We start from the raw sequence: 14,503 nt of genomic DNA, 5'->3' as shown, positions 1-14,503 counted from the left end.
TCCTTGAATTTATTCATTTGTGATTTGTAATGTCATTTTGTTGCATAACAAAATATTTCAGTATTAACAACAGTACCTATTATGACTTGGCAGAGGAACTGGGAAGTGATGAAGATGATATTGATGAAGATGGGCAGGAATACTTGGAGATTCTGGCTAAGCAAGCAGGTGAAGATGGAGATGATGAAGATTGGGAAGAAGATGATGCGGAAGAAACTGCTCTGGAAGGCTACTCCACAATCATTGATGATGAAGATAACCCTGTCGATGAGTATCAGATATTTAAAGCTATATTTCAAAGTAATTCAACTTGTTATGTATAATTCACATAGCTCGCTTGAATCTATCTTACTAAACAATCTCTTCTTGTTTGTATCTGCCTCTTAAAGAAGGGATCTCAAACCCAAACTAGAATATAGTTTATGATTATTTGGTAAAATAACCAAAATTATTCCTACTGTTGGCATAGAGTATCAGATATTCCTTTACTTTTAATAAGTTTGTAAATTTGAAGTGTGTATTTCAAAAAGCTTTATACAATGACATGTATTTGCTTATTTTTTTCCTGTCCAAGCACATGCCAGTCATAGTCTTGAAATCCCTTTTTTTTTCTCCCTGTGTTCTATGTATGATACGTTAACCAGTTCGATCTAGTATTATTACTAAATTAGCACTTTGGGCATGATAAAATCTTGAGCTTCAAACAGCTGATTTATTTTTACAATTTTCTGGATGATACACACCTGAGTAGTCAGACTGCTCCTGGAATGTGTTACAATGCCAGGTGCCAGTTTGGCTCTTACTGTCATTTACTGGGATCTCTTATTTAAACAAATAACAAGTTATAGCATCTGTTACACTATCCAGCTTAAGAAATGAAAGTTAAAATTATATTAAAGCCACCCCCCTTGAGTTCACTCCTGTTCTTTATCATTCCCTGTGAGTCGCAATCGACAGCAGCAGGTTTAGGCTTTTGGTTTGGTTTATCTATTAGGAGCTTCAATTTAGAATCACATCTCCTCTGATAACCAAGGCTTTAGTCTCCCAAGCCTGTGACAAAGCAGTTTTAATGCAAGGTTACAGAAACATGAAGGAATGGCTTCTGAGCTACATGGTAGCAAGAACTGATTGAGATGCCAAGAACTACTGTCCATGTATTTTGCAGACTTCAACACATGTCAATACCTAAAGGATGGTTGATATTAGAGGGAGCTCATGCACAGTAAACACAATAAATAGAAATGGAGAATCATGTGATTAAATGTCAGATTTTTCCCCAAACTTCTTGGCAACCAGTACAAAAGGAAATCCATTTGCATTCTTTGAGTTTCATGAAATTGCTTTCATGGAACCCATTAATAGAGAACATTCATACATAGTAAGTACCTAAATAAATAAAATAGGGAAGTACATGGTCAGAATTAACACCATTATATAATCTTAGCTAGTACATGTTTTTGTGAGAGATTGTGAGGTGTTTCTTCACTTGTTGGGGAAGTTTTTCTCCACTTCTCACTTCAGGTTTAGTTTGACCATTATTTAGGCTATAATATAAAAATAATGTGTGACCATTTTACTTGAATATGGCACAACTACCATTCTATGGAGAGACAGTATATGTATTTAAGGAAGCTTTTTCAGTGGGCAAGGCAGAAAAAAAAAATAAGGCATTTATTTTGTAACATTCACCACGTTCCTGAATTTACTTAACACTTCTGATTTTTGTCTTTTAAGAATTTCAGAATTCTAACATAATTTGCCTGTTCATTTCCAAGTTGCTTTAACTGAATTTTCTAGGGAGTTGGGTTAATTTTATGTCTCAAGTGTCCCCAGTGAAAACATTTTGTGATTCTGTTGAGAGAATGTTTGAACTGATTTAGAATCAGAATCCTTATTTGCTACAGATAAGAATTATGAGAATAATTAGGTTTTTTTTTAAGGCATAAAGCTAAACTGGAATTTTATTTTCCTATATTTCTTGATTCACTAAAGATTTGATTTGAATTTCAAGACAGCATGTAGCAAAATAACTTGGAAATTACTATTGGGAAGAGTATATGATGGATCAGAATTTTAGTACCAGTAGTGGGTTTAGTGGGGCAAGAAGAATAGAATAGACAAGAGCCCATGCACAACAGATGTAATAAAGTAGACATAGGAAATTGTGTGCTCAAATTTCAGGTCTCTTTTGCTTTTACTCCCCTGTTTTCTTTATGATAGCTATTCAGAATCGTAATCCTGTATGGTATCAGGCTCTGACTCACGGTCTTAATGAGGAACAAAGAAAACAGTTACAGGATATAGCAACTCTGGCAGATCAAAGAAGAGCAGCCCACGGTATGTTATTGCCCTTAACCCCTCTTTAACACAATTAATGACTTGATGCAGCTTTAAAATTTTATATGAAATGATTTCTAATTATTTAAAAGCTACAGTTTTTGCGTGTGATAGGAATTGACTGTAATCTGAAGGACTTAATAGAATAATTAGATTTTGCTTTTGGCTACAATTTACTATTCTGGTACTTTCTGTAATTTCAGTCTATATTTTTAGGATGTCATTGCCTTAATAAGATTATGGAAGTTCATAGCGATAACATAAAATTGTATTAAAACCATAAACATTTTTTAAATTATGACAAGTATGTCTTTTTGTCTCAGAAGTATTTTAAAGAAAATCCCAGACATCATGTCTTTTCATCCCTAAGCATGTTATTATGCATTCCAAAAATGACATTTTAGGTAATATACTACCTAACAATTTTTTAGAGGTAACATAATAAATTGTAATTCTTTGATATTATCTATAGCCAGTCCACATTCAAACTGTTTTACAACTGTGTTGTTGCAATGTAATTGAAAGTCATTTCATTTAACCCAATATATCAAAAATATTATTTAACATGTTTGGTTTACAGAAGGTTTTGTAATCATATTTGGCTGTTAGTGCTAAAAATTCTTGATTAGTTCCCCTTCTCCCTTTTATTTTTCATGGCACTGATTTGTGGGAGACACAGGTTCGGGTGTCCGGTAGAGAATTTTGTATTATATTTAGAGTCTTGCTTCCTTGTAGTATAGTTTAACTTCTTTTTCTTTTTCACGTGGTCGGGGAGAGGAAGCAAGAATGTTTAATAGGTGATAGTGTTCTGTCAGTCCAACCCCCCCTTGTGGGCTGCGTTGATGATGGGCTCAAGCATAGCAACAATTATGAGGACGGCACAGGACCAGGCAGTGTTTCCTTCTGTTGTACACAGGGTCGCTATGAGTAGGAATCGGCTCGAAGGCACCTAACGACGACGACGACAACAGTATTGTATAGTTCATTAGAAAAATACCATAAATGTCTTAAAAGCATATTCTTTTGGAAAATTTCATGCATATACTAAGTTAAAGAGAATAATACAACAGTCTCTGGAAAACCGTGATATTTTAATATATAATTATCTGCAAGTGTAACAAGCAACTTTATCAGTCTTAATACTATAAGCTAGGCTAGCTTTATATTCGAAGACGGGTCCTCCTTATAAATAAGGCACAGCTTCCTGATATATTTTATATTAGCATTTGCCTTCATTAGAATTTATTCCCTTTGGGGAGTGGATCCTACTGGCATATCTGACTCAAAATGGTATATTTAAAAATACTTTTTTTTAAACAGCGGGAGGGTGAAAGTTGGCTAATAAGTGTCCAGCATAATAGGAGTCTGTTATCTTCTCTATATAATGCATGCTCCCTTGCCCCTATGCATTTGGAAGGAGAACAGAGGCAGACTTTGAACTTCCTGGTTACTACTGGTGGTTACGGTATGCCTTATTGATACCTGTGAGTTCCTTATTTCCCCCAAAGTAGTAAAATGATCGAATAACCTATTAAAATTTCACTTACTTGTTTTCTAGAATCCAAAATGATTGAGAAGCATGGAGGATACAAATTCAGTGCTCCAGTTGTGCCAAGTTCTTTCAATTTTGGAGGCCCGGCACCAGGGATGAATTGAGTTATCACTTTATTTCCTGCTGTGTGCTTGTAGTGAAGAGCTTGTGTTCCTCCTAGTAGTGGTTCCAGAACTGGTTCATAATATCTACTCTAAACTAATTGATCAATAGATTGGACAGAAAAACCCCAGGAGGTGGGACCTGATCATGCAACCTGGCACTGGAGAAGAAACCAGAGGGATTTTTTGGGGGGAGGGGGGTCACTTGTGGGGGGTTCTTTATTTTTGAAGAACGTAAGATCCTGACTGAAGCTTCAAATGACACTGTGGAAATCTGCGAGCAAGAGGGGATGTCATGAAGGCAGCTTTTCTTTTTCTGAGGAAAAAATAGGCATGGGCTACAGGACTATTTAAAATGTCTCATTTACAGTATAAGCTCAAAGGTAGATGTAATTTTTACACCTATGAGTATTTGTCCAATTTCTGTCTCTTCCTCACCATTGGGTATCTATTCTTTATATGTAAATAAGATAAGGTCTGATAGCCTTATTCAGTCTTCATTTTCATTCATCAAAGATTGTTCCTATGTAGATTATTGGACATTTATTGTAGCACTACATAACTGATTGAAAAAATCTGTAAATGAATTAGCACTTTCATATTGAAACAAGCCTGCTAGCCTATGTATAAAATAGCAAAATGTTTGCTGTTTATAAAAAGAAGGATGTAATGGGGTGGGGGGCAGGGATAATTTCAAGTTATTAATTTAAAAATGAACTAGCAATTTTGTACCTGGTAACTTTGTGGTACACTCACCTCTGATAGTGACTTGAATTTGGTATGTACGAAGGGGTTAGTGATATTTCATTGCTGCTAAAAAAAAATGGCAACTCCCTTCATGTCCTATGTTTTTTCTTAAAGCTCTCAGTGTACAAGTGGAAATTTGGATACATGACCTTACTGTAACAAATAAGAAAGGCTATCTTATTTGAAGCATGTAAATTGGATATAAAGTTCTACTCTTAAAGAGTTGATCAGAGTGTGGCTAAACATCTATATATGCAATCTATTAAAAGAACTTAATTCAGCTAACGTCTTTATTTGATTGCAGTTTTTTTCCTGATTATAAGATTTTTTTTTCTTCATTGGCCTATTTTTATCCTGTACCTAGAAAAAGTGTGAAATGCACACTTTTAAAATTTGACATTTAATACCTGCTCACTCCCCCTTCCCAATCTTCCCTTACCCCCTGTGCTGGTTGTGGTGTCTTTTCAACTAGATAGGCTGAAGGCACACGGTTCCCTCCGAGAAAAACCACTATTGATAGCACTGCAAAAACAAGCCAGCAAGACAGTGTAGAGAGGTTGGCTTGCTTCCCTCTCTCCTAACTGCATGTTCAAAAATAAGCCTTCGTTGATCTTAAAAATCTCTCAGATCAGTCATATGTTGGGTTATTTTTTTATATAAATATATACACACAATGTTTCTAATTTAAAGCAACATCTCTTAATGGATTCAAAACTATTAAATGCTGTTGTCTAAAACAGACTAGAAAATTTATAACTGTAAAGATGAAACAAATGCACATAATGATATTTAAAATGCAAAATTAAGAAAACCCATTGGTGTTGTGTTTTTCTTGTATACCAATTATTAAGCCGCTACTGTTGGCATTGTTTGGTTTTCTTTTTTAATGCTAAAGGAGTAAAAGTATTTCCTATATTTATGAATTTACTACTAAAATCTTGGCAAAAAAAAAAAAAAAAGAATTGTCTGTCTAAAATGTGTGGGTGAAAACTGTTAATCAAGTGTGTTTCTACTTTTTCCCCTGCTGAGTTGGATACCATCTGTCTACCATAGGTTCCTTAAGGGAATTTCACTATTATATGAAGTCAATAAAATGAAAATGGAGTAGCTGTATATATACAACATCGTGTACAGAGGGGAGATATTTGAATAGTATTATAGATGAAACAATTTTTGTCTTCCTTTATCTTTTAGTCCCTAATACCTAGTCTACTTTTTAAAATTTCAAACTTCACTGATCTTTGAATTGATGATTCCAATTTTCACATTGTTACTGGAAAACCATATTTAATAAAGGTTTTAGTTACTCTCATGCATAGTATGAAAATTCTCGTTTGCTGAGATTTTGTTTGAAGAAAATGTACCGGCATGTCTTTGAGAATAAATTTTGTCTCCTATCATACAATCCAAACTAATCTCCATTTACAGATTCTAATGTGAATTTAAACCTTATAATTAAATTATATTTAATATTTAGTTTTCAAATGGTAGTTTCTAATGCATCGAATATATACCTCAATTATTTTCAATATTTCTTTTAATTTCAAATTATAGTTTCTTATAAGTCATGGATCTTAATATGTGTCAGTATTTCTAGATAATGTTGCAGGACTTTTGAAAAACTTTTTGAGAGTATTTATAAACTTATAATTAGTTGCAAAGAGATTTTTTCCTTTTTTTTTTTTTACATACCGCTTTTCCAGTTTGAATCAACTGTTCTACTAACCTATAACTTATTTTTTAATTTATAGTTTATTCAGACTTTGTGCAATTCCATTATTTGTCTTTGTTAGTGGCAGACATTAACATAAAACTTTAACTTTTTTGTAAACTAGAGCCATACAATCTATCCATTTATCATTATATAAAGGGAATTAATCTTTCTCTGCAGGTGATAAAATGGTGACTGCTAATCTACACTACCATATCAAGATAGGGACTGCTTCACTCACCTCTGGAAGTATAGAGCAAGGGTGGCCAAACCACAGCCCTGGCTAGGGCTTTATGTTGCTGTTCAGCCCAAGACGTAGTTCCTGAAGCAAGCATGAAGAAAAAGTCACTGAGAATTGTATTATTATGACTAAGCCATGTCTTTGGGAATATCTGGCACAATGCCTTAAGAACAGTAGGCATTCCATAAGTGTTTGTAAAATGAATGACCTAAAATTACATTAAAACATATCAGTTGTAAAACTGGCCGTTTTGTTCTATGTAGTAATTTATATTTTGGTGTAAAGATAATCAGTGTCCCCCCTGAATTCTAGCTCTACCCTTGATCAGCTTGGCCACCTTTATACTTTGGCATAGTAAAGAAAGGTTGCATATCAGTTTACATGGATGTTTAGTTGCATGTCTCTATTCCCTTCCCTCCCCGACAAAACAAAGATTTTGAAAGTGGTCTTTGAGATAGTGCTGGACTCTGACTCTACCTGAAAAGGGGAAAGTTACCTAAACAAATTGAGATCCTCAAGAGAAGGCTCTTTCCTAAGAACATAGGAATTGTTTAATTAAACTTGTTCATTCTGGCTATAAAGTAATTAAGATTTAAGTTATCCGGAGATAATAAAGACCAAAATTAACAGCTTAAACCGTATGCTTTTCCAAAGGATGGTAGACCCAGACTTTAACTTACCCAGCTGCCTTATGAACCTCATTCCTTGGGTGCTCTAGTCTACATAGTCCAAGACTACTCACCACTATGTAGCCTTTTTAAATAAAAGTTTTAAGAGATAAAAGAGGCGTGCCACAGGCCTTTTAAGGTCCAATACAACAATCTGCACACATTGCTTCCTCATATCAAAAGCCAACAAACATGTATTCATAGGACCATTCCTGTCTTGCAAAGAAGCTCAGCAGTGTAGTTCTTACAGAGCCAGGTACCCTGCTAAGACCTGGGTTTTATCACTGTGAGAGGAGGGAATACACATCTTAAAAAATTTTTTTCTTTGTTCAGGTTTTATTAGGCACAAGGAATGATTGCTTTAAAAAAAATTTTTTTTTTTTTTTAATTCTGCCTTCTTATACAGACTGAAATTTGTCTATTACGCCAGGTAGTTGAACCCTATATTTAAATGCTCCCCATCAGAGTCTTTTAAAATCCTTTTAAGAACACTCAACCAATTAAGAACTGAAGGGAATTCCTCAGCCTAATAAAGGAAATCTACCAAAAACTCAGCTGATATACATAATGGTGAAAGACTGAAACTTTCCCTGTAAGATCAGGGACAAGACCAGGATGTCCCCTCTTGCCACTTTTACTCCACGTTGTACTGGAGATTCTAGCCAGGGCAATTAGATAAGTGAAAGATCCCGACTGGGAAGGAAGAAGTGAAACTATTTGCACATGTTATGTATAGGAATCCTTAAGTCTCCCCTCCCAAAACACCCTCTTGGAGCTAATGACTTTAGCAAGGTGGCAGGATACAAGATCAATATGCAAAAATCAGTTTTATTTCTCTGCAGTAACAATGAACAAAAACAGCTAAATTAGGAAAACAATTCGGTTTACAATAGCATTAAAAATAATAAAATTCTTAGGAATAAGTTTAACAAGTGCAAAACTAGAAACTACAAAACATGGTTGAAAGGATACCTAAATAAAGACATCCTGTGTTCATGGATTGAAAGACAAGATTGTGAAGATGGCAATACCCCTCAAGCCCCAAATTCATCTACAAATAGAATCCCTATAAAATCCCAGCTGCCTTTTTTGCAGGAATTGACAAGCTGATCTTAAAATTCATATGGAAATGTAAGGAACCCAAAATAGCCAAAAAAAATCTTGAAAAAAGTTACAAAGCTACAGTAGTACTACAATGCAGTGCTGGCAAAAGGATAAAAATATATTCGTGATGGTATAGGGTTGAGTTTCCAGAAAAAATCTTACATCTATGGCCAATCAGTTTCTGAAAAGGGTGCCAAGACAATTCCATGTGGTAAAGCTTTCAACGAATGGTGCTGACAGCTGGGTATCTATACACAAAAGCACAGGCTGGTTCACTACCTCCTAATTGAAACCTGTGAGAGCCAGAACTCTAAGGGACTGCCTTGTTTGTCCGTGTTCCAAGTTTTCCACCTTGGATGGCGCAGTCACTACTTTTCTATCACTGTTCCTTCTCTGGTAGGTTTCCACCTTATACAGATTACAGCTTTCACTGTATAAAAGTTAACTCAAAATGGATCAAAGATCTAAATATAAGACCTCAAACTATAAAACTCTAAAAAACTGACATCTTGATACAGGGCTAGTTTCCAGGATATAGGAGCCCTAGTGTCTCAATGGTTAAGAGCTACGGCTGCAAACCTGAAGGTCGGCAGTTCGGATCCACCAGCTGCTCCTTGGAAACCCTATGGAGCAGTCCTACCCCACCCTCCATAGGGTCACTATGAGTCAATTGACTCTGTGGCAATGGTTTTTTTTTTTTTTTAATTCAGGATTTATAAAGAACTTATAAAAAGTCAACCCAATTTTTAAAAAAAGCAAAGGGTCTGAACAGATCAACATCATTAGTCTATTAGCCAGGGAGATTCAACACTGAGATCCACTTCACACCTGCTAGGATGGCTATAGTCAAAGAGGACAAGTGTTGGTGAGAATGTGGAGAAATTGGAACACACACTGCTGGTGAGAAGGTAAAATGGTGCATCTGCTGTAGAAAACGCAGTTCCTCAAAAGGTTGAACATAGTTATCATATAACCCAACAATTTCACACCTGGGTATAGACCCCAAAGAAATGAAAACACATCCACAGAAAAACATGTACAGAAAAGTTTACAGCAGCATTATTCATAATAGCCAAAAAGTGGAAATAACCCACATATCCATCAACTGATGAATGGATAAATTAGATGAAGTCAGTCAGAAACAATGAAATATTATTTGGCAATAAAAAGGAATGATGTACTGCCACATGCTATAAAAACATGATGCTAAGTGAAAGAAGCCAGACACAAGGACCATACTGTATTATTTCAGTTATGAGAGATGTCTAGAATATGGCAGTAAGTAGAATAGTTGTTGGGAGGAAGGGGTAACAGAGAGTGACTACTAATGAGTTTCTTTTGGGGAAGATGAAAATGTTCTGAATTAGATATTTTTATGGCTGCACAACCTTGTGAGTACACTAAAAGCCACTTTAGAATGGTGAATTTTAGGGTATGGAAATTGTATCTCTATTAAATATGGTTTTAACGGTTTTCTTAAAAGTCTTCAAACTTGTTTGGTTAAAGTTCTCTAAAAACTATTATGAAATGATTATGCATTTAATACAAATTAAGAACAGTTTTACACATCCTTATTTGGAGACATGTGCTTCACTTTTAAGCAAAACAAAACGGGCTGTATTCTTCATTTGTCTCAAAGTATGTTTTCCCACAAGAATAAAATCATGTTAAAAATAGTGGTTTTGATCCTGGAATAGTCACTACATAACCTGATTGCTAAACATTATAGACTTACTACATATACTAATGGAACTGCTGGTTTTCCGTTTTTTCTGGAATACTCTACATTAGATTTAAACAAATATAATTACAAGCCAAAATGATAGCTGGAAACTTGTGGATGTGAGTTTCAAAGGCACTTCTGGAATCTTCAGAGACTTTAAGGAGTTTTAACATTCTGTAAATTGAGTACATTTTCCTCCTAATTTAAAACTAATTAACTTTAATAAACAGTAACTAAATTGTTATGGTTTGGCAGCTCACTACTGGAGAGGCAAGTTGAGTGGTATTTTCAAAAATGGAATAACTGGGGTTAATAAGTAGTCCAAGGGTAGAGAACAGGTAAGATTAAAAAATTGCAGTCATACTTTATACATACATCAGTTTTGAAATGAAGTGAATCATCCAGTTAGCTACTAACAAAATATTAGCAGTTGCGATTATACCTATGCTCATCATCATCATATACTGAAAGCTAGATATCTGAGATTGGAAAGTAACTTTTTAAATAATTTAATCAGATATTTCCAAAAAGTATGATCAAATTAAATCTGGATTAACCATCAGAACACCAACAGTCATTTTACTTTCAGTGGAGGAGCTATCTTGAATCAGGTTAGACCAAGTGAATTTAGTCTACAAACCAAGGGCTCTTAACTCTGGGTCCATAAGCCCTATGAAACTGCCAACTTTTTTATTTTTCATAGCTTTCATCAGCATCTCCAAGGGAGTTATTATAATGCTTAAAAACCACTGCTGTAAACTACACATTGGAATTGGGGAGAAATGGGTTATCGTATTAAGCACTTGAAAAGCATCTAATCTCTTACAGGCATTGTGTTACATTCTCATAGATCCTCCCAGTCACATTGTGAAACAGGTGATTTCACCTTACAGAGGAGCAGACAGGTTCTAAGACAAGTGACATCGATCCATCCACAGCTACCAATGGAGAACAAGCCACTGGTTTGGTTTTAAATTTATACAAAATCTATATATTCATTGAAAAAAATTCAAATATGTTACAGAAGTAATTGAATCAATCAGTTACCTGTAATTTCCTATCCCAGAGATAATTACTTTTAAGAGTTTAATGCATCATTTGTATTATTTTCTTCTATACATATTTTTGTCATTGTACAAATATGCCACAATCAATTAATTACCCAGAAAGCTCTGAGTTAAAGAAATGTTTCAGAAAACATGATGACAATTCTCGAAGGGGGCTAGAAATAAATTGGGAGTCCCTGGGTGGTGCAAACAGTTAAGTGCTCGACTACTAACCAAAACAGTGGCAGTTCAAACCCAACCAGAAGCGCCTCAGAAGAAAGGCTTTGTGGTCTGTTTCTGACAAAGGTCACAGCCTTGAAAGCCCTATGGAGTTCTACTTGCACACATGGGGTCGACATGAGTCAGAATCCACTTGGTGGCAACTGGTAGAAATATTAGCTCACTTAGGAACTATAGCTGTATGTAAGAGCCTGGAGTACGAATGATTGGCTGAAAAATCTTTTCAAGCCACTGATTTGATAAAATCTATCAATTAAGGGAGGGGTGGTGATTTGGGGAAAATCTGAAGATTATATATGGCCCTGAATACTATGTACATTTGAACTGTTTTTTATATAACCAAAAAACCAAACCCACTGTCATCAAGTCAATTCCGACTCAAGAGTAGAACTGCCCCATAAAGTTTCCAAGGAGCAGCTGGATTTGACTGCTGACCTTTTGGTTAGCAGCCCATAGCTCTTTAACCATTGCACCACCAGGGTTGCCATTCTTTCTATACTCAAAAAAAACCAAACACATTGCCGTCGAGTCAATTCTGACTCACAGCCAACCTACAGGAGAGAAGAACTGCCCCATAGGGTTTCCAAGAAGCACCTGGTAGGTTCAAACTGCTGACCTTTGTTTAGAAGCCATAGCTCTTAACCACTATGCAACCAGGGTTTCCTTTCTGTACCAAACCAACCCAAACCGGGTGTCATCGAGTCGATTCCGACTCATAGCGATCCTATAGGACAGAGTAGAACTGCCCCCATAGAGTTTCCTAGGAGCACCTGGTGGATTCCAACTGCCAACTCTTTGGTTAGCAGCTGCAGCACTTAACCACTACGCCACCAGGGTTTCCCTTCTTTCTATATAGAAAAAAAAAATAAAGAAAAAAAAACTTTTTTTTTTTTTTTTTTTTTATAGGCCCTGCTAAATACTGCTAACTCAGGCTCCATTACCTGTGACAAAATAAAAACCAAGGTTTCTTCGTAATCAAATAGGATTGTAGTGTTTGGAGCGCAGGCTTCAAATTGACCAGCTGCTCCTTGGAAACCCTATGGGGCAGTTCTACTTTGTTCTATAATGTCGCCATGAGTCTGAATCGACTCTATGGCAACAAGTTTTGTTATCCACCACCACCGCTGAACATTCAAAACTACTCAATATATGCCAGCCTCTCTGCTACATTCTGGGATACAAAGATGTCCTATAACTGCAATCTCCAACTATAGGGTGACTTCTTAATTCTTTTCCAGATTCTGTTTTACACTGCTTCCATGAATAGACTACAGGTATGAGACTTAGTAATAAATAAATGGCTAAACTGCATTAAAATATTTTTATTCTTTTGATAATTGTTCTGATTACAAATTAGACACATCTGGAAAGCACAGAAAGTACAAGTAATAACACCTTGGTTTTCACCTGAGCTCTCTACTTCTCTGTGACAAAGGGAATCTATCCATTGGCTAGAAGACTGTTTCAAGTGAGCTAAATCCTTCGGTTTCAAATAACCTAGTTTTATGTGTCACACTTTTCATTTGTATTAAGGGCCTAAAAATTAATCAGAACTACTTTAAAACTTCTGGAGAATTAAAGTGTATTCAAACGAAACTCAAATAAAGCCCTCTTTTCCTTCAAATGGCGTTTGGGCACCAACTATGAAACCACACCTTGGTTAATGTCGCTAGCTCCCTCCACCTCCACCCCAAAAAGGCAGCGTTGTAATGTCCCACTAGACTCAAGAGTAAATCAAAACATTTTAATTATCCTCACTTAGAGGGGTATCTTTAAAAAAAAATCCTGGGACAGTCCATAATCACCCGAAATGCCAAAGATACTACATCAAACATCATCAAGCTCTGTACTGTTTTTAAAAGTACACAAATCTGTTACAGCCGACCTTCTTCCTCATTCTTTTGGTTAGCTCCTCAATTCTACACCTTAAATTTCCGATTTGACAAACCATGAGTTTGGCAACCTTATCTCATCTTTACTACTCATCCTGGGTGCCAATGCAAATTAATATATTCTAAATTCCTCCTGAGAATGACTAGTATCTCCGATAGTTTAGAAAAGGTTTGGGCTGAGAGGTGCAACAACATTCACCTAAACTTCACAATTAATTTGCACCTATTCTTAATGGGTTAGAGGGAGCTCGATTCAAAGCGATTTCCACCTTTTGACTTTCCTTTAATTCGAGATAAACAAAAGGGAACGCTTTCAAAAGTTAACAGCTCAAAGAACATAGCGACAACATTTCAGACAACTTCAAAATTTGAACAGAAACTACACGAAAGCACGAAAGCGTCCGCAGTGTCTCCCAGCTGCGTCCAAGACCACCAACCAGTCGCCAAGCTCCGCCGGGGCTTCAGCAGGAGCGGGAGGCCCATCCTCCCACCGTATGGTGATGCCCCGGTGAACGGAGAAGCGCAGGCGGGGGCTTGCTAGCCAGCGACAAGCATACAGCTACTCTCAGGAAGGAAGAGCCCTCCTCGCCCAAGACCAAGACCAAGGGCCTCAGCCGGCCCCGACAGCCCCCAGGGAGCGGTCGGGCTTCCCATCTCTTGCTAGTTCTCCCTTCCACTTCCTTCGCATCGGGACGACCCTCGGCAAGCGCTAGACAAGGCTCATCAAGTCTCCAAAACGCGATCCAGCAAGCCCACTAAGAGAGGAAAAGCTGCCTCCTCGCCCCTGTGGGGAAAATGGCGCCCGTCACCCCTTCTCCCTCCCGGGTAATCACAAGGACCAGCCTCCCTCCCTTGCTGCAAAATGGCGCCTCACGCTGGGGCCCCTGAATCAGCATAATTCACTCGCCAGTGAGGCGGTCTCGGACTGGGATGAACAGCTCTACCAACCAGTCAAACACAGGAGCTTTGATGCCGTACTTTCCATGAGCCACTCAGGCACGAGCTGTAAGTCTAGGCGACGCTGACATCACGAGAAGGGGGCGTGGCTAAAGCGGTTTCCTTTCGCGTCGGCTAAATTTGGGCCAATGGCAAGCAGGAAGCCGCTGGTGAGTGGCGTAGTGCCAGTCCAATGGAGGCTGGG

At 36.9% G+C, this 14,503-nt stretch overlaps 1 protein-coding gene across 4 annotated transcripts in view; it reads left to right on the top strand.

The window, feature by feature from the left end:
• The window catches only part of IPO7 (importin 7), a 64,418-nt gene extending 55,475 nt beyond the window's left edge, over positions 1-8,943 (top strand). For 2 of the 4 annotated variants that reach the window (XM_064288448.1, XM_064288449.1), the window contains exons 20-22: positions 94-300; positions 2,221-2,337; positions 6,629-8,943. In XM_064288448.1, coding sequence (XP_064144518.1) covers positions 94-300; positions 2,221-2,337; positions 6,629-6,735 — 431 coding nt within the window. In that variant the 3' untranslated portion in view covers positions 6,736-8,943. Of the gene's footprint in view, positions 1-93; positions 301-2,220; positions 2,338-3,895; positions 5,700-6,628 lie in introns of those variants that run through there. The other 2 variants (XM_064288447.1, XM_003412009.4) reach the window with 2 other exon arrangements.
• The last annotated feature ends 5,560 nt before the right edge of the window (positions 8,944-14,503 follow it).

Source organism: Loxodonta africana, chromosome 7 (assembly GCF_030014295.1).
Source record: "Loxodonta africana isolate mLoxAfr1 chromosome 7, mLoxAfr1.hap2, whole genome shotgun sequence".
Lineage (NCBI taxonomy): Eukaryota > Metazoa > Chordata > Mammalia > Proboscidea > Elephantidae > Loxodonta > Loxodonta africana.
This window is presented reverse-complemented; position numbering and strand designations above follow the sequence as displayed.